Genomic DNA, 19,925 nt, shown 5'->3' with positions numbered 1-19,925 from the left:
CAGCCACAGTACATCTGTGTCCTTATCATGGGCCCAGCCCTGTCTGGCTGCCTAGAATATTTCTACCTAATTTAGCTCCTTACAGTAATCTGCACTGGGGCCCATGCACATGACCCTGTGTGCCTCAGTTACCTCTTTAACTCCAACACAGGCACATTCTGAGGCACCGGGAAGCAGGTTTTTTCCAAGCCAGGCGTGGTGGTGGTGCACGTCTATATTCTAGCACTCAGGAGGCTGAGGCAGGAGGCTCGCCATGAGTTTGAGGCCAGCCTAGACGACATAATGAGACCCTGTCTCAAAAAAACAAAAAAAATTAATCATTTTATGTTGAAAAGAATTTTTCTTTTTGCTTTTTCTGTGGATTTACTCACGGTCTTAAGTCTGTGATCCTGAGGGCTCCTCATCCACCTCCCCCATAGTGAGACCAGCAGCCAAAAGGGAAGATCAGTGGGTTAGGGCCCGAATAAACTCATGAAATACACGGAGCAAAGTAAAGACCAGGACCTAGATGAGCTAAAGATTGGGCTTGAGAAAAGTCCCCAAGGAAACAGAAAAGCCCTGAAGGCTGGAACTCGAGTCTCCAATTCTCACGTCCTGCACTCTTCTGAAGCACAGGCCACAGGCCTCAGAAAAGCCTCTGCTTCATCCCTCTGGGGCTCTTCCGGAAAGCAGCAAGCGGGAGCTTCCTCTTTGCTCTTAGACCACCCCTGTCCCCACTGCGCCTGTCCTGTCCCCTCCGACAGAAGGAGGGAGCAGGTTACAAAGGCATCTGCAGAGGACTTTAGGGCTAAGTTCGTGGTACAGGAGGTGCCAGGAAAAGCTTCACCCTGGAGCCCTGGGGAGGACACGCCATCTGGAAGTGAGCTCCTGGCCACTCATGCAAGGTCACATGTGGCCTCAAGCTCCAGCCAGGGCTATGTGGATCCCATAAAGCCAGTGGGCTCTTCAAAGTCAGCCTCCCACCTCGGCAGAACCCACTGTCCTTCCTGTTCCTGCAGCCCATGGCCTCTGCTGGCTGGAACACAGGGGCTCCCCTGTGCTCTGTGTTTATGACATCAGCCCTCTTTGTGGGACCAGTGGGACCACAGGGCTCCTTGTGCCTGCCAGAATCACCCTCAAGCTGGGCACTTTAGTTCTGGGTGTGGGGATAAAATGCTACCCCAAATACTAAAGGTAATGCAGATGCCACACTTGTCAAGTCCGGTAGATGATAAAAAAATGCACACAAAGAGGGAACCACCAGGAAGGGCTCTTCTCTGTCCTATGTTGCACATTTGTGACATGTAGGTGACAGATGGGTTTGTTCTTTTCTCTATCAATGCTACTCCCTAGAGGGCCCTCCCTAAAGAAGGGACAACCCAACTCACCTTGGAGAAAGTGTCTTCTGGGTATGGGGGGAAATGCACAGTTGCTGGGCTTAGCAATTGGGAGGCTGAAGCAGGAGGAGTTTGAGGCTAGCCAAGGCTAGATCTTGTTTCCAATTAAGAAAAAAAAGAAAGAAAAAATCTATTGTGGTTTCTGCCATCACATTATTTTGGTGTACTGAGTAAGTGTAAGCCCCCTAAAAGAGAAGGCTAGAGCCAGGCATGGTGGTTCATGTTGTAATCCCAGCATTTGGGAGGCTGAGGGAGGACTGGAAGTTCAAACCCACCCTAACTGGACAAAGTAGCAAGATCCTGTCTCAAAGTAAAAAATAAAAAGGGCTGGAGATTAGCTCAGTGGCACCGTGCCTGCCAAGCAAGCGCAAGGTGCCTGATTCCGGGTACCAAAAAGGAAACGAAAAAACCCCTGGGGATTTAGCTCAGGCAAAGGCCCTAGGTTCAATCTCCAGTACTGAAAAAAAAAAGAAAACAAAAACACCTAAAAAAGAGGGAATGCAAGAAGACTAGGGTGTGGTGGGGTGAACACAGGCTTTGGCCCTCAAAGATTCTGAGTTCACCTCCACAGGCCACCCACGCCCCCAACCCCCAGCATGCCTGCTGAGCTGAGGATGGGAACACTGCAGGCCTCAGGGTTGCAGAGCCTCGGGCTCCTGCTCTGGCCTCTAAACCTTCCCTTCTTTCCCCGAATAGTCACTGACATGAATCCAAGTCCCTCGGCTGCCTTGTGTCCCCAGCACCCTGCGCTTGTCTAGGAGAGCTGCTGTCCCCCAAGAAACACCGGGAGACCAGCCTGGTGGTGGCTTCGTGGTGACCCCTGCAAGACCAGTCCTGCCGTTCCCAACTTGGATTGGGGTTGTGGGACAGGGAGGGTGCTCAGCTCCTGGCCTGGGAGGAAAGGAGAACAAAAGCTTCACATAGATTAACAAGCTTCACACGGTACGGCTGCATCACACCCTGAACACAATCCCCCGACTGTGGCTGTGGGCTTGACCGTTCCCCAAGAGCTCCGAACCATGGCCCTGGGCTGGAGCCAGCGTCGCCTGGCCCAAGTTTGGGAGATGAGCAGCAGGGAGGGGCAGGGTGGCCAAGGCAGACCCTGGGCATGGTCCCAGGGCCATTTGTGTGGCCATGGGCACTGTTCCTTCAGAGGCGGCAGGCTCAGTGTCCACATGGATGCCACCATCCCATCAGGCCCTAGGAACACTGCGAAGCTGACTCCAGAGAATCCCTGCACCCACACCAGGACCAGCCATGCTTCGCCAGCCCACGGCACACCCTCTCCCCCGACTGTCACAATGGCGTGGCCACACAGGAGGACCAGGATGGTGACAGTGAGGGAGTGGCCAGTGGCAGTGATGGTCCAGATGCAGGGCCAGTGCTCACCAGGGCCTTCCTGCCACCCCCATGCCACCTCTGTGTTGTGTGCAGAAGGAGACGAGACCAATTACAGCCAGGAGGAAGGTGGTGGTGGAGAGAGGAGGTGGGAGTGCAGCGGGGAGGTCACAGCAAGAAGGGTGGGGTGGGGACCTGGGCACTGATGGGCCCTGCACGACCCTTTGGCGGGACAGATGGTAGATGAGGTGTCACTGGGTTCTGGGTGCTGGAGTCTCCTTCTAGAGGTGCTTTCTACGTTTTTGGTTTTTGTTATGTTTTGTTTCTTTGGTACTGGGGATTGAACTCAGGACCTTATGCTTTTGAGGCAGGTGGCAGAACCACTGAGCTAAATCCCCGGCCCTCTTTCTAGGTTCTTTCTGTCCTGAGCAAAGAATTGGGTAAGACCAGTGCAAACCACAGCGAGGCTTTACATACGGCAGGCTCTACAGAGCGAGTTTGGGCTAATAGAAGTAGAGAAGAAATGCACTCTACAGCACGACTGAATGACCGACTGGAAGAGAGAGCACAGGAGAGGGTAGCACAGGGGCCACCAGCCTTTGACTCTCCCACTCCTCAGGCTACCTCGGGTCTGGGCTGTCCCATCCCAAACCCTCTTGAGTTCTCGAGAGAAGTCCCCACACAGGGCTTTGGGAGCCGTTCTGCGCATTCCTGGGACTTTGCAGTCCCTTTAACAGGTCACACCGACTTCCCCAGCCAGCTCTGCCACGTCCTGGTCTCCTGCCTCATTTCCCCCTGACAGACACAAATCTAGTTCTTCATGAGCTGCTGAGGGAGCAGAGATCTCTGTCTTCCACACTTGATCTTAGCCAAAAGGCCAAGAAGCGATCTCTGTCTTCCTATAGCTACTTCTGCTGAAAGGGGCTGTAGGCCTTTCCTCCTGGGGGTTATGTGCTCTCCAACTACCTTGGGGAGTTGTGGCTCTCTGGCGGTGCTGAAGGAAAAAACTCTGGAAAGACAATGAAAAAAGAGTTCGTGGCTGTTGAGCTGTGTGTCTGATGGGAGAAAGAAGGTAACTTTGGGGCTAGGGATTTAGCTCAGTGGTTCTGCCACCTGCCTGGGAAGTGCAAGGACCTGAGTTTGGTCCCTGGTACCAAAAGAGAAAAAAAAAAGAAGGTAACTTTGCTATTAGGTTGGGGATGTAGCACCCAGATATGAGAAGGAGCAGGTCACATTTCCACACTTCCTGTGAAGGAGAATATATGGCAAAGAGGGATGGTAGATAAATTATCAAGAGCCTGAGAGCCGTAGCTTTAGCAAGATTACGCACATATGACTCTAATTAAAAACAAGCCTCAAGACAGGTGCCCATTTACCTCCTTGTAGCAGTAGTTAATCTTACTTTTTGAGGAGGAGGAGGAGAGGAGCTGCTTTCTTCTCTGGGTGATCTTTGTCTTCACACAGTTCATGTGGGGCTGGGTTTATCCTAGCAAGGTGAATCCAACTTTCTTTCTCCACCACCGTGACTGCAGTAGGTGTTACAGGGATCACTGAAAAAAGGCACTTCCATTTTGGTATTAATTGGTCTCAGGAGTCTCTTCTTTTCAAGCTTTAATGAGCACTTGGTTTCCAGGGCAGACACAAGGTGGCCCCCTGGGCCAGCTGGCAGGACTCTGTTCCCATACATTTGGATAGCCTGTTGTACAGGACCTGGATTAATAAGCTATTGTAAGAGTCCGGCGGTGTGTGGGTCCACTACCCTGTCAGAAGATAGAAAAGGCCTCCCATATAACATCTCTAATGGACTGATATTTAGCTTAGTGTCTGGGGTGTTTGAATCCTGAGGGCTACTGGCAATAATTGGAGCCAGGGGCCGGGGATTTAGCTCAGTGGTACCACACCTGCCTCAAAAGCTCAAGGTCTTGAGTTCAATCTCTGGTACAAAATGATAATAATTGGAGGTAGGACTCAGACATTTCTTGGCAAAGTTTTGCCAGAGTTGGCTTTAGGGTCTGGTTGGCTTTCTCCATCTTTCCAGAAGACTGAGATCTCCATGTAGAATTGGAGATGGAACTTTATTCCTAAACCCTTTGCCACCCCCTGAGTTGGGAGGTAAAACAAGGCTCATTGTCACTCTGAAGGGACTGGGGTAGTCCAAACCGGGAGATGATTTCTTTGAGGAGCACCCTGACTACTTCTGTATCCTTTTCTGAACAGATAGGGAGGGCCTCAAATCCAGCCTATAAAGGTGTCAATTAGGACCAATATCTGTTTGAATCTCCAGATGGTGGCAAGTGGGCAAATTCTAATTGCCAGTCCTCTCCAGGGTGTGTCCCTCTCCTCTGTACTGGTTCTAACAAAGGAGGCGGTTTGGGCTTGCCTGGGTTACTGGAAGCACAGAGTGGGGAAAGCTTTGCAGACGTGTCAGGTGGTCGCAGCTAATTCTAGTCCTGTGAAAATTCAAGAGACCCATTTCCACTATAGGGTTTTTATAGCTTGTCACTGGATCCCTTGAGGAAGGACTAGAATGGTTCCTTAGGAAATGGGAATAAGGCTAAGGTCTCAAGGGGCTGCAAGGCTGCCCTTCTTGCCTTCGTATCAGCCCTTTGATTTCCCAAGGAGATCTCAGACATGGGTCTCTTTGGTGTCACTTGCAATGAATGCCAGCAACCTGCTTGGGAAGATGGACTGGTTCGAGGAGTTGTAGAATTTCCTGCTTGTGATTATAGACAACTGCTTATTGATCAACAAGTCTCTTTTTCCAGATTACCACATGGGTGTGCACCACTAAAAAGGCCTATTTGGAGTCTGCATAGATAGCTTTTTTTTTTGGTACCAGGTCTCCAACTTGGAACCTTGCACTTGCGAGGCAGGCGCCAGAACCACTGAACTAAATCCCTGGCCCTGCATAGATAACTTTTTGCCTTTTCCTGATATCAGTCAAGTAAAGTCTGTGCACTCTGCTTTTTTAGCAGAGGTGTGGGGGGGTGGTCTACTGGGAGCTGACAACCACATAACCTGCCTTTTCAGGTCCTTCCTGGACAAAGCTATTCCCATCAGTGGACCACACCTCTGCAGGGCCTTGGAGGGGCAGTCACTGATGTCCTGCCTGCTTGCAAAGTCTGACAGATCACATGTTCACAAGAATGGCTAACCTCTGAGCCTGCAGGCATCAAAGAAGGAGGATTGTAGTACCTATGCTGCTGAAGTGAGCAAAAAGAAGCAGGATTCAGTGAGCACACGTTTTTGTAGTAACCTCAGGTGTCTAGAAGCATGGCCTAGCATAGTCCCAATGAGTAAAATCCACTTTGGCCTTTGCCAGAATTGGAGAGTTGCCTCTAATTTTGCTAGTAAATATCTTCCTAGTAAGGAAGTTAAATACAGTGGGACAATTTTTAAAAATTGTTTTAAATTTTGAGACAGGGTCTCACTATGTAGTCCAGGCTGGCCTTGAACTAACTGTGTAACTTAGGCTGACCTCAAACTTGGAATGATTCTCCTGCCTCAGCCTTCTGAGTGCTGGGATTGCAGGTGTGCGCCACCATGTCTGGCCAGACAGCCATGACTTCGGTCTTTTTTCTCGGCCCTTCTCTTTCATCCTTATCTAGATCCTGAGTTTTGAACATAGAATAGGCCATGTTCAGCAATAGGGTCATCGAGGCCTGGAGGCCCCACCTGGAAATCTACTAGGGTCCTTTGAACATACTGCGTCTCTCTGGGGTGCTAGAAAACAAGTGGGGGAAAACCCATGTCCCCCTGAGAAACAGTTGGGCGTCTGAGGACAGGATCTTCAATGACATCAATTCCCTCCTCCTCAGAGGCCTCTTATGTACCATGGTTCTTGGGCCTGTCCAGAGACAAAGAACCATAAAAGCCTGAACGTAAGGGATTTCACAGCACTTTCCTTGCCTTTTGCAAAAAACTTCAACTGAAAAGTACTACTATAATTCAGATTGCCATTCTGCATTCATCTTTTGCCACTTTCTAGTTCATACTGGAGAGAGAACAGGATTGAGGCCAAACCTCTTTTGACTAGGGACCTCTGCTCAAAAAGCAGAGCTCTTAGCTCTTACTTGGCTATTGATATTAAGAAAAGGGAGGGCTGGGGATGTAGCTCAGTGGTGCCATGCGTGGCTGGCAAGCAGAAGGTCCTGAGTTTGATTCCTGGTACTGGAAAAAAAGAAAAAGGCAAAAAGCTAAATATCTGTGCAGACTCTTTATGGTGCTACACTCCCATGCAGCAATTTGGAAAGAGATTTGCTGACTAAGAAGCAATCATCTATAAAACAAGCAGGAACTTCTACAACTCCTTAAGGCAGTCTATCTCCCCAAGCAGGTCACTGTCATTTGTTGCAAGGGACACCAAAGAGAGACATGGCTAAAGTCTCTTTGGGAAATCAAAAGACCAATACGAAGGCAAGAAGGGCAGCCTTGCAGCCCCTCAAGACCTTAGCCTTATTCCCCGTGCCTGAGGAACCATCCCAACAGGTGCTTCCTTAAGCAACACAGTGAAAGCTGTAAAAACCCTAGACGGGCTGGGGATTTAGCTCAGTGGTGCTTCTGCCTGCCTTGAAAGCATAAGGTCCCGACTTCGATCCCTGGTAGCAAACAAACAAAAAACCCTACCTGGGAGAAGGTCACTAGAATTTTCACAGGACTAGGAAGAAAGCTATTCTTGAGAACCTCTGGAAGACCTGAGGCTCCTTTTCAGAAAGCGAGACTCCAGCACCACTCCAGGTGCAGATAAGCAGTCACTAATCACCCTAATTCACGGCAGCTTACATGGGCACCTGTGTCGAGGCTCCTGTTTGTTTTTTTTTTTATCTTTTATTTATTTATTTAATTTATTTTTTGGGTACTGGGGATTGAACTCAGGTCCTTGCGCTCCCCAGGCAGGTGGCAGAACCACTAAGCTAAATCCCCACCCCACTCCTGTTTTGTTTTGTTTTTTTGGTACTGGGGATTGAACTCGGGTCCTTGCACTTGCGCAGCAGGTGGTGAAACCACTGAGCTAAGTCCCTGGCTCCCCCTCTTGTTTTTTTTTTTTTTTTTTTTGGTACCAGGGATCGAACTCAGGTCCTTGCACTTTCGAGGCAGATGGCAGAACCACTGAGCTAAATCCCCGCCCCCCCTCCTGTTTTTAATTAGAGTCATATGTGCGTAATCTTGCTAAAGCTACGGCTCTCAGGCTCTTGATAATTTATCTACCATCCCTCTTTGCCATATATTCTCCTTCACAGGAAGTGTGGAAATGTGACCTGCTCCTTCTCATATCTGGGTGCTACATCCCCAACCTAATAGCAAAGTTACCTTCTTTTTTTTTTCTCTTTTGGTACCAGGGACCAAACTCAGGTCCTTGCACTTCCCAGGCAGGTGGCAGAACCACTGAGCTAAATCCCTAGCCCCAAAGTTACCTTCTTTCTCCCATCAGACACACAGCTCAACAGCCACGAACTCTTTTCTCATTGTCTTTCCAGAGTTTTTTCCTTCAGCACCGCCAGAGAGCCACAACTCCCCAAGGTAGTTGGAGAGCACATAACCCCCAGGAGGAAAGGCCTACAGCCCCTTTCAGCAGAAGTAGCTATAGGAAGACAGAGATCGCTTCTCGGCCTTTTGGCTAAGATCAAGTGTGGAAGACAGAGATCTCTGCTCCCTCAGCAGCTCATGAAGAACTAGATTTGTGTCTGTCAGGGGGAAATGAGGCAGGAGACCAGGACGTGGCAGAGCTGGCTGGGGAAGTCGGTGTGACCTGTTAAAGGGACTGCAAAGTCCCAGGAATGCGCAGAACGGCTCCCAAAGCCCTGTGTGGGGACTTCTCTCGAGAACTCAAGAGGGTTTGGGATGGGACAGCCCAGACCCGAGGTAGCCTGAGGAGTGGGAGAGTCAAAGGCTGGTGGCCCCTGTGCTACCCTCTCCTGTGCTCTCTCTTCCAGTCGGTCATTCAGTCGTGCTGTAGAGTGCATTTCTTCTCTACTTCTATTAGCCCAAACTCGCTCTGTAGAGCCTGCCGTATGTAAAGCCTCGCTGTGGTTTGCACTGGTCTTACCCAATTCTTTGCTCAGGACAGAAAGAACCTAGAAACCACTTCTGGACAGAGACCCCAGAACCCCAGAGCCTGGTAACAAGAGGACCTGCAGAGAGGGGCTGAGGACAGGGTCTGCCCAGTTTGTGATCTTTGGACACTGTCTGGGTGGAAGTGTGGCCCCTGCCCTGCCACATTGGTATGTGGAAGCCCAACCTGTGATGCAGATGGGCTGAAGTGAGTGGTTAGGCTAAATGAGGTCGCCAGCGGGCGCTGATTTCATGGGGTTCAGCATGCACAAGCCTGGGGTTCCATGCCAGCACCAAAAGAGCACAACTATGTGAGGGAGAGAACAAGGAGCCTTCCCTTTGCCACCCGAGGATGGGGACAGGGTCCATGGGCGGGGTCGGGGGAGAGGCCTCACCAGGAATCCACCCGACGGCCCAGGGCCTAGACTTCAGCCTCCAGAATGGTGACAAGATAAACATCTGCTGTCACAGCCCTGACCCCCTCGCCCTCATCTTCTACGAGGTCACCCGCTTCCCACTGGGCTACGGACAGCACTCCAGGCCCACATATACGGGCAATTACACCCTGATTCAACTGTGCATCGATGGTACACCAGGGGCCCTGTTTCATGACTTATTCAAAGGTTTTTGAAAAACAAACAAACGAATTGCAGGCAACACCATCTGCTGCAACTGTTTATTATATTTAGAAGTCTACAAATTTGAGCTGTTAAGAATCACAAAATATTCATTTGAAATCACATTTTTTGATTCATCAAATTTCAAATATATTTTACTGTGTTGAACAATGTATTCTAGTGCTGTCTAAAACACAGCCAAATTATTTGTCTTTATTGATTTACACATTTCTGTAACTTTTTGAAAACCAAGATTAAGATAAAAAAGAATAAAACCACCCAATTACAATTTTCCCATACTCTGAATTATTTCCTACAGCTGTTTCCTTTTTTCTTATTCAATCTTAATTCTGTGCAGGGTACTGACTTGACACACTTACGGAGTTCTCGGCTTGCATTTTTCATAGATTCAAGCAGCAACACCTTGGCAGTATGGAAGGCTAGGTTTGTTAAAAGCACTCATTGGAAAATATTTTTAAATTTATAGAGCATACAAAATAATTTACAAAGAGACAGATGACTTTAAACATTATTTTGAAATCACCTTGATCTGTGGAAATCTGTCTAAGACATTTGTCGTCTGTTGTTTTTATCCCTCGGCCCCCTTTCTATGCGAAGTGGGTGTTGTGAGGTTTCTCAGGCCGACGTGGTATTCGCTGGCCCTGGGGGTCCTAGGCCCATGGTCCCCAGAGGGCTCTGCTCCCCACATAGGCTGCCAGTCTGGGAGTGGAGAGCGGTGGCTGGAGCTGAAGACTCCAGGGATAAAGCAAGAGTGGGGCACAGCAAAAACAGGGCAGCCACAAGAACTGACGCCAAGCAGAAATAACCGTAAAGCTTTTACTATATCTCAGAAGAAACACTAAAGCAGAGGAGTGCATATACCATGTGGAAAGGTGGCCAAAGTGCATGATGGTCTGTGCGTGGTCCCAGTGCCGTGCGTGGTCCCCAGCCATGGGGAGAGGAGCTTCTCAGGAAAGGGACTAAGAACCATAGCGATCCTAGAGAGAGAAGCAAGACCCAGGTTCACCAGGGATGCTGGGGTCAGCCTGGCACCACCAATGTTGTGTCCCCAAAGCTGCCATGGCAGGGCTCCTGCGGGTCCGGAGACACTGCAGGTCACCAGAGCAGGCATCACCAGCTCCCCACAGCCAAGCTCCCTGCCTCCCTGCTGGGGCTCTGCAAACCCAGCAGGTTCACATCTTGCCCAGGGTGAGCTGTGAGGGAACACTGGACTAGGCGGCTGTGAGGCATGGGGTCGCATCAGGGGCAGGAACCCTAATGCTGGCCGGCTGCTGCAGCTGCACAGCGCCTCGGCCTCTGCACCCCCACCTCCTCACTTGTGCCACAGGGCATGGGGGCGGTCACTGTGGAAAGGGTCACAAGGCAAGGTCTCCACCCTCCGGGAGGGCCACCATGGTACAGCTGCCTGAGGAGTGGGAGGAAGCAGGTAGAAATGGTGGAGTGCATTCTCCTTGGGTGCCACACGCTCTTCACACTGCTCTGGTTTGTGTCAAAGATGTCCCCGAAGGCTCCTGTGCCGGGGTGGGCTTTGGAGGGGGCCTGGATGGTGGGACACTAACTGCATGAATGCCTGCGCCCACCAGTGAGTCCAGAGCCGAATGGGCGGTGAGGTGGAGGATGTGGGTCACAGGGGCATAACCTGGGAGGGTGCACTCGGTCCCCAGCATCCCCTGTGTCCTCTGCCTCGCCCTCCATATGTGACGCTCTCCTGGCCACAGGCCTGAAGCAGTGCAGCAGCGGACCATGGACTGAAGCTAAGACTCAAGACAGCTCTCCCACCGAGAGGGGCTTATGACAGTGTCTGTCACCATGTCTCCTGCCACGGCGACAGCACCACCTGCTTGGGGATCAGGAGCCTGCTTGGGGGCACTAGAGGCAACACGAATCAGCCCAGCCCCCAGAGCCGTGTTTTAGGTTAATGGGATCCTTCTAAAATAACCAGGAGCCAACAAGAGGGTCCAAGAAACAAGCCTTTCCCAAATCTGAGGTGGCCTGTGTTGTGACACATGGTCAGCTTCATCTGGACCTCACTTACAAGACTGAAGACCTAACATCAATGTGTGAACAGTTAAGTAAACTAGATGCATTTTTCACTCAGCAGAATACGGATTCTAGAGAATCAATTCATCCTTCTTTCTTTTTTTGGTACTGGGGATTAAACCCAAGCCTTCACACTGAGCTACACCCCCCTTGCCTTTTTTCATTTTTCATTTATCCAAAGTCTTGCTGTTGCTTAGTTGCTCAGGCTGGCCTTGAACTTGGGACCTTCCTGCCTCAGCCTCCCAGAGTGTTAGGATCACAGGCTTGTGCTACCACACAGAGCTTCTTTCCTTTCCTTTTTTTTTCCCTTTTTTTGAACCGGGGATTGAACTCAGGACCTTGCGCTTGCCAGGCAGGCGTAGCACCACTGAGCTAAATCCCCAGCCCAAAGTCTAAGTACCAAATTTTTTTTCCAGTACTGGAAATCGAATTCAGGGCCTTGCACTTAAGAGGCAGGCACAGCACCACTGAGCTAAATCCCCAGCCCTACTTTTCTTTCTTTTTTGAAACAGGTTCTTGTTATATCATTCAGGCTGGCCTGGAATGCACGAGCCTCTTGCCTCAGACTTCCAAGTTAATTACATAGAAATGCACAGGACACCATGGAGAAAAGTAGGATACAAAACCATGCAGAGAAATTATACATAAAAATCTAGAGCTAATGGAATATGAGAAAATGAAAAAATGGAAACAAAGTCTTTGTAAATAGGGAGGGATGGAGGGGTTGAAGGGAGGGCAGGGGAAGGGGGAAAAATAAGAACCAAGAGAGATTATGTAAAGGTGCAAATCTCCAATGATGAATGTCATTATATTGTACACCTAAAATGTACCAATAAAAGGATAAAAAAAAATCTAGAACTAAAAGAAAATGTACTAAAATATTAACAGAAGTTAACCCTGAGCAAGGGGACTGTAGATCATTTTAATTTTTCTTCTTACTCATTCTCTGTTCCAATCTAGGAAAAATTAGATAATTATCATGACAGTTCCTGTGATCATTCTCCTAGTCATAAATGAGAAAACATTGCACAAATAAGAAATGGTAATTTCTGGTTCTCCCGGAGTCCTGGTTACACTGCAGCCAACATCCCAGCCAATTATACACAGTCTAATAGTGTGCCCAGTGGCTTGCCCTGCCACACCGCGCATGCTCCGTCCCAGCACTGACCTGGATGGAGGTCACGACCCCATTGGCAAACACTGAGAGCTTCCCGGCCACCGACCGCACGCCCTGCTTGAACTGCGCCATGTCAGGGGCGTTGGGCAGCACGCTGGACAGGGTGTAGTTGCCTGCACACAGATCACAGCTGGTGTCCATAGCTGCCCTCTTTCCCCCAAGCAGCACCTCTGACGGAGGCAGCCCCACCCAAAGCTCCAACAGCCGCCAGGCAGGGGGACGCAGCACTGTGGCCACCTGGCCCTGGCCCCAGGATGTCACAGGTGCTGACAAAGGGCTGCAGCTCCTGCACTGGCCAGGGGGCAGGCTGCCAGGGTCAGACAACACCTCGTTCATTCACTCCCAGCTCTTCATTCATTCAACAAACACTTGCTGAGGGCTTCCTTTCCAGGCTCCTTCGGGTACCAAGACAGAGGAAAGAGAAGGGATAGGTCCCACCCGGAAAGAACTCCTGGTCCAGTCAGGGGAGCTGGTCACACACCAGGCACGGTGTGCAGAGGGACCTAGTGAGGCCACCCTGTCCAGTGAACGAGGCCCAGGAAACCCTGGAGGCTGCGGCTGGATGGGGCACGAGTGGGAAGTGATAGAAATGAGGCAGGAAGGTGGGGTGGGGGCACCAGGCCACACAAGGTGTGACCACAGCACAGGTGGATGGGAAAAGGTGGCAGGGCCACAGGGGCCCTGCAGGACAGATGCACATGCAAGGGCACGGGGAGCCTGGAAAATGGGCTTCTAATGTGGTATCAGACACCAGTGCCCCTGATGCTGAGACAAATCAAGAGACAGGGCTTCTGAGATGACAAGAACAGCTTCCAGAGGAGGGACAGAATGTACTGTGGCAGCCACAGCTCCGAGGCAGCTGGTGGCCAGCGATGTGGTGGCCTTAGCAGACTCTCGGGATGAGGATCCCAGCTGTGAGTGTGACAAACCCATGGCCATGATGCAGCCCCAACCCCGAGTGCAGAAAGGAGCCTCACCTGCCGGGCGCTTCGGCTGCTCCTCGAACAGGTCGGCCGAGCTGATGGCGGAGCTGGCTGAGAGTCGTTCCAGGCGGGCCCGAGTCTCATACTGGGGAGACAAGGACAGATGTTAGGCTCCTACCGTCACAGCACTTTCAAAGAATGATGACTTTGGCCTCCAGACTCTGTCTCACCGGTCACAGTGTCATTGCCAGGCTGGGCCCTGGGGACCATGCAGAGCCTACATTCTGACGGGGAGGCAGGTCACAGGCATACAGATCAACAAATGACATCACAGCCACTATGCTCACCGAGGGCCGGCCAGAGCGAGGGAGAGCATACTCTCTTGTGTGCGGCTCTCAGCTAAGGCCCCCCCTAGACCTGTCTCCCAGTGCCTGTCACACCATCTGGAAGCAGCTCGGCGCCATCAGCTGTGATCTGCACCTGTGTGGCTGGGGCTGCGGGGCTGGACCCCAGAGCCCCACACAGGCTAGGCAAGTGCCCTACCACCAATTACGGATTGGTTGACTGGCTGCAGTACTGGAGATTGAACCCAGGACTTCTAAACTGAGCTACATCCTCAACCCTTTACTTGCGACCCTCCTCCTGGGATTATAAGCACGCAGCATCACACCTGGACCAACTTTAAAACAAAGGGAAGGGGCCGGGGATTTAGCTCAGCGGTTCTGGTGCCTGCCTCACAAGCACAAGGTCGAGTTTGATCCCTGGTACCAAAAAAAAAAAAAGAGAGAGAGAAAACAAAAGGGATTTGAGGGGCTGGAGGAATAGCCAACAGGCCACTGTGCTCTCGAATTGATAGTGCTGCTGCAAAATAAAATCAGCACACTTAGGAAAAAATTCCCCATGGGGCCAAGAAGCCTCGGACTAACAAGGCCCTATAGGAGCCAGGCACGGCTGATGTGCCTGGCAGAATCTGAGGGAAACGAACCCTGCCAAGCCCATGTGGGTGTCCCAGCTGGCCAAGACCCACGTGATGAGCTCCTCAGGGATCTAAGAGGCAGCAGCCTGAGAGGAACACATTCACCTCCCAGAAACACCTGTGTTCTTCATTTAACCCCGGTTAGAAAATATCCAGTCAAGTAGGGCCGCATCAAGCAGCACTGGAAACGTATCCAAAAGCTCTCACCAAATGGCTACTCCAAGGCCCAGAGAGGGAGAGTGAAAGGAGGCGTGGGGCCCGCAACCCGGCAGCAGGGAGGGTGACCGCCCCGCCCAGAGAGGGCACCTCCTCCCTGGGTCCGGGCCCTCCCTGCCCTAAGGGAACCTAAGGGTGCCCATGACTCTGGAGCCTTACATCGGCTTGGGCTTGCCTTCCGAAGTACATGTCTGAAGAAATGGCCTTGGCGTCGCCGAACTTCTTCTGGGCCTCGTCCGTGCTCTCTGAGGGCGCAGAGTCCGGCTTGCGGCGAGCGGCAGGTCTGCAACGAAGGAACCCAAGCAGGTCACACTAACTGGCCGAGGCCCACGCATTTCTCATTCATCCTGTATCCATCAGTTTAGGGTTGGAAGAGGCAGAAGCGGTAATTTTGTAAAAAGATTCGGGTCATTTGGAAAAGCCTGACCATTCTGGGAAGCAGAGCCTAAGCACCCAAGGCTCCGACACTGCAGGGCGCTCCGCCCTGTTCGGTGGGGCTGTCCTTTCACACCTGTGCAACTGCCCAGTGCAGAACTGGCTGAGCACGAAGGCGCTGCGTGTGGGGTGGGACGGCACTGCTCTGCATTATGCACCTGTCAGGGGCCCCAGCATCCCCGGTTTGGGGACAGGCTCAGGTCTCGAGGTCCAAGATCGGAGCCTGTCCCCACACACACTTGTGTCCCTGGTGTGGACAGCACTCTATGCTCTCCTTCCTGCACAATCACTGAAACCGGCGAGTCCTGCAACAGGTGAGCAGACAAACCGACCCAGGGGAACTGGACACAGAAGGGAGGCCCGGGCAGGTGTGCTCAGAAGAGCCACTGAGGCAGACTGGGACAGCCAGGGGCTGGTGACCGCATTCACGTGATATCCTGAGGAGGGCTCAGAAACAGACCCGCGGTGGGCAGGGCTGGCTACAATCAGCAGAGGAGATACTGGGAGTGACGGATGGTCTGTAGCCTGCTCTTGCTGGTCATTATGTGACTACATGTGCAATCAAAATCTGTAGGACTTCAAGTGGGGTGCGCTGGTGGTCACCTGTAATTCCAGCATTCTGGGAGGCTGAGGCAGGAGCAGTGTAAGTTCGAGCCTAGCATGGGAAACTTAGAGGCTTAGGAAGACTGTCTCAAAATAAAAATGAATGGAAATGCATGCTATGTAATAAAAAATAAAATGAATATTTAAATTAAAAAATTTTTTTTCAAATAGGGTCTCACCATATAGCTCTGGTTGACCTTGAACTCACTATGTAGCCCAGGCTGGCTTCCAACTTGTAGCAATCCTCCTGTCTCACCCTCTCGAGTGTTGGGATTACAGGTGTGTACTACCACACCCAGCTGAAAAATTTATTATAGCAGAAGACATACAGCTATTTATTCCTCTTCAAAATCCTCCCCAGGACTGTTTCAGGAAGTGGCAAGAACAATGGGATAAATGTGTTCAAAACGAGGGAGGGATATTCTGGAGGATTTAATGACTGTGCCTTTTGCTGTAGTAATTTTTTTTTCTCTTTTTTGGGTACCAGGAATTGAACTCGGGACCTTGCACTTGTGAGGCTGGCACCAGAACCACTGAGCTAAATTCCTGGACCTACTGTAGTAATTTTTAATTTTTTGTGATTTTTTTTTGAGACAGAGCTTCACTGTGTAGCCCAGGCTAGCCTTGAACTTGTGGTAATTCTCCTGCCTCAGCCTCCTAAGTGCTGGGATTACAGGGATGTACAACCACACTCAGATACTGTAGTAATTTTTTAAAAAATTAAACATTCACTGTAGTTCTCGATCATATCTCATAGCTCAGTGCAAAATCCCTGGGTTTAATCCAACAGTACTGCCAAAACAAAAATCCAGTGGAACCTGCACTTAAACAAGATGAGTGCAACCATACATAAACAGTAACTTCAGCAGGGTGAAGTCACAGCCCTGATCCAGGCCTCCTGAGCTGTGGGCTCAGAACCTCAGGGAAGAGGCTCCACAAGTGCTGTGGAGAGGACCCCAGGTGACACTGATGTGCCCCCGATACAGTCACTGTCTTGGTGGGGCCCCAAGGCAGAGGCCTCACAGCTTCTGACCAGACATGCAGGGCTTCCCTACACAGCCACCGCACCTGTCGGAGGCACCTGCGCTCTTCCCGGCTGCCTCCGCATCTCTGCCGCTCTCCTTTCTCCAGTAGGAATCGGAGCTGTCTTCCCAGTCCGAAAAGGAATTGCCTCGCAGCTCCACAGCGTCATCAAAGTACCTGCTGGGACAGGAAGGGACAGTGGTAGGGTCCTCAAGCTGTCCTCTCCTGCTGGGGTCCATGGCCTTTGGCCTTTTGAGTGACCGGGTGGAGCGGGCCGTCCGTCGCCGCCCCCTGCAAGAAGTCTGTGCCATCCATGCTGCCCCTTGGAAGACGTGGCTCAGGACGAGCTCCACGCTGCAGCTGACTGCACCGAAGTGCGTTGCTGGAGGAGGCACAGGACAGGACAGCTTCAGTGTGGTTAACATCGTTCACAGATGTCTTCGTCTTCTAGTGACAAAGGCCACTGTTGGGCCTGGGGACTGCTGCACCCAAGGAGCCCTGGCTGGCAGTGCCTGCCACGATCAGTAAGCATGTTTGGTGCCAACAATGGAAGTGGTGCCCATGACCTTTCTCTGGGGATGGCACAGACGAGGGTCCCCGAGCAGCCCTGCTCTGAGAGCATGCAGTGGCTGCCTTCTGTTCCATGTGGCCAGAGAAACGCCCCTGATCAAGAATAGCAAGGCTGCCCGAACAGGACAGAGGCTGGTAGGCGAGGTAGCCCCGCTAGAGCCTTGACCAACAGTGACCATGCCACGTCAGGAGGGAAAGACCCCAGCCTGATCTGCGCCCTGATGAAGGCTCAGGGGCTCAGGCTGAGGAAAGGAAGGGTGAGGAGGCTTGCCCGGAAGAGTAAGGCTGGCAGGAGGCACAGGGGATACAGGCAGGCACAGGCTTGTATAAGGACAGGCACCCTGAATGTCGGACTCGGCACAGATGAGCCTGAGGGACACTGGGACCAGGACCCATAGGAGCCCAGGCCAGAGGTGGGGCTTCTGGGAACAGTGGAGAGGAAGGAGAATTTGTACTCAGACTCCTGCCTTCTCTGGCAAGAAGGCTGCTAAGGTCGCATCATGCCACACTGGCCATTTCCAGAAGCTTGGGAGGGGAATGGGAGCTGGAAGTGCATCCGGCTTCCAGCTAGAAACCAAGGAGGGCACCTGCGCTGCACCCTGGCTCTGCTTGCTCAGAGCACACCAGGACAAGAAGGGACAGGAGCTCAGAGGACAACTCCGGAGCCATGGGGTGTGCTGGCCTGGAAAGCTACTGCACGTGTCTCATTTTCAAGCCACTCATTTGGACAGACCCAGGACAAGAACTAAGAGCACTTCCGTTGGAAATTTCCAAGGCACAGAAGCAGTGCTTCTGAGGGGCCTGGCACGGTGCTGGCGGGAGATAGGGGTGAGGAGCCTCTGTCCCTGCCCTCATGGGGCTTGGGAACATCCCAGGGGTGGGGCTGGGCAGAGCTGCCTGGAGGACAGGGACCATCTGGAGGAGGCTGGGCACCCCTGGGGGGACCAGCACTGGGCTGGCCGGGCTTCTCTGCAGATAGAGTAGCTCAGGAAATGACAGCCTTCAATCGCACAAGCCCAAATGCCACTCCCCATGAGGGGCTCTCTGTGCTCTGGCACAGTGTGGCCTCTGGTGCCTGGAAAGGCCAGGGTCAGGGTCAGCAGGACAGAGTAGCTGCCATCAGTCCCAGCACAGACTCACCAGCCTCCCCAGTGCCAACCTCTCCTGCTGCCCTAATGCTTGGATTTCTGGGTCCGCGTCCTCTGTGCCCCTTCTTCCTTCCTTTTTGCCCTCCAACTGTCCTGCTCCTACACTGGAGACGCCCCTCCCCGTCTGTGCCAGGGCCCTAAGGGCACACTGTCTGCTGGTTACAGATGTCACTGTCCCATCCCAGGCCACGCTGACCTTCCCAGGTCATCATTCAGAACCCAGTCTATAGTTACATCATTTATATCCTGGATTTAATGGAACTCAATAAAAGATAAAACCCAAGGATGTGCTCGATCTTTTTTTTGGTACCAGGGATAGAACTCGGGACCTTGCACTTGTGAGGCAGGTGGCAGAACCACTGAGCTAAATCCCCGGCCCTTGATCTTCTTTTTAACAGAAGCAGCACTCTTTGTAACTCATAATACACAAGTTCTAATGGCTAATGTGTAATTGGAAGCAAGGAAACATGGCACTAACATGCTAGTTTCAGAGAATCCTGTCTATTTTACCTCAGGTGCCAAAGGACCTAGTAGCACCCTGCTCAATTAACTGGTGACTGGACCAAGGAGGCCTAGAGCAGCGTTTAGGTCCCCAGATACCTGTGGGTCATGATAGCAAGGCCCAGGGTCGCTGGCAGAGCCCCACAGCCGGGTCAACAGCAAAGTATGATTTACTCCCGGTTTCCACGTAAGGAAGTGCTTCACAGCAATGCAGGCCAGGCCAACTGTGTTGATTAAACCTTTGAAGAAGCACTGCTGAAGGACTAGAGGCAGAAAGCAGGTCTGGCAGAACCCTGTCCATGACTTAGGCCCATGAGGACCTCGAAGTCCCCGTTCAACAGGAGACCTCACTTGGGCCCCTTCTGTTTCCAGTGCTGTAACCAGGTGACGTCCCCACTGAGCTTGAAATTTCCTCTTCACTCCCTACACGACCACCGGCAGGCAGACGACAAGCAGTGAAATCTCTGAGCAGGTGAATGCTGACTGGGACACATGCTGTCATTTGAGATCTCCATCTGAGATGACTTGACAGTCATTTCCAAATCAAATTACAATGTTAACTTCAGCCTGTATGAAATGTGCTTAAATGGTTTTAAAGGGCATGATGTGGAAATAATCCTGTAGGAAACTGGAAACTGGTAGGTGCACTGTTCAGGTTATATAAGACCAGCAAATATAAACCCCGACAGTCCCTGAGCAGACTGCCATGGAGCACCATGGAACTGCTCTTTATCTTTGCAAAACACCAGGACTCAAAATAATTTGAGGCTGTGCTTAAAGAAAACTGTGAGGACAGTAGTCTACATAATTCCTTCACCTTGACAGGAAAAATACATGATTCCATAATTAGAAGAAAGACATATTTATACCTCTCCCCATGGGATATACATATCTCTCATCATATAAAGCC

The 19,925-nt window shown here is 51.4% G+C and overlaps 1 protein-coding gene across 8 annotated transcripts in view; it reads right to left on the bottom strand.

The window, feature by feature from the left end:
* Positions 1-19,925, bottom strand: part of Arfgap3 (ARF GTPase activating protein 3) — a 60,917-nt gene that overhangs the window by 6,111 nt on the left and 34,881 nt on the right. For 6 of the 8 annotated variants that reach the window (XM_087213759.1, XM_087213761.1, XM_087213762.1 and 3 more), the window contains exons 12-16: positions 16,842-16,976; positions 14,895-15,018; positions 13,598-13,688; positions 12,612-12,733; positions 133-10,380 (exon numbers count right to left, since the gene is read on the bottom strand). In XM_087213759.1, coding sequence (XP_087069885.1) covers positions 10,363-10,380; positions 12,612-12,733; positions 13,598-13,688; positions 14,895-15,018; positions 16,842-16,976 — 490 coding nt within the window. In that variant the 3' untranslated portion in view covers positions 133-10,362. The remainder of the gene's footprint in view (positions 1-132; positions 10,381-12,611; positions 12,734-13,597; positions 13,689-14,894; positions 15,019-16,841; positions 16,977-19,925) is intronic. The other 2 variants (XM_087213760.1, XM_004845454.4) reach the window with 2 other exon arrangements.

The sequence above is a fragment of the Heterocephalus glaber genome, unplaced genomic scaffold (assembly GCF_053883595.1).
Source record: "Heterocephalus glaber isolate CG9 unplaced genomic scaffold, H.glaber_assembly_v1.0 deba00001444, whole genome shotgun sequence".
Lineage (NCBI taxonomy): Eukaryota > Metazoa > Chordata > Mammalia > Rodentia > Bathyergidae > Heterocephalus > Heterocephalus glaber.
The sequence above is the reverse complement of the archived record's forward strand: the minus strand, read 5'-3'. Positions and strand labels throughout refer to the sequence as shown.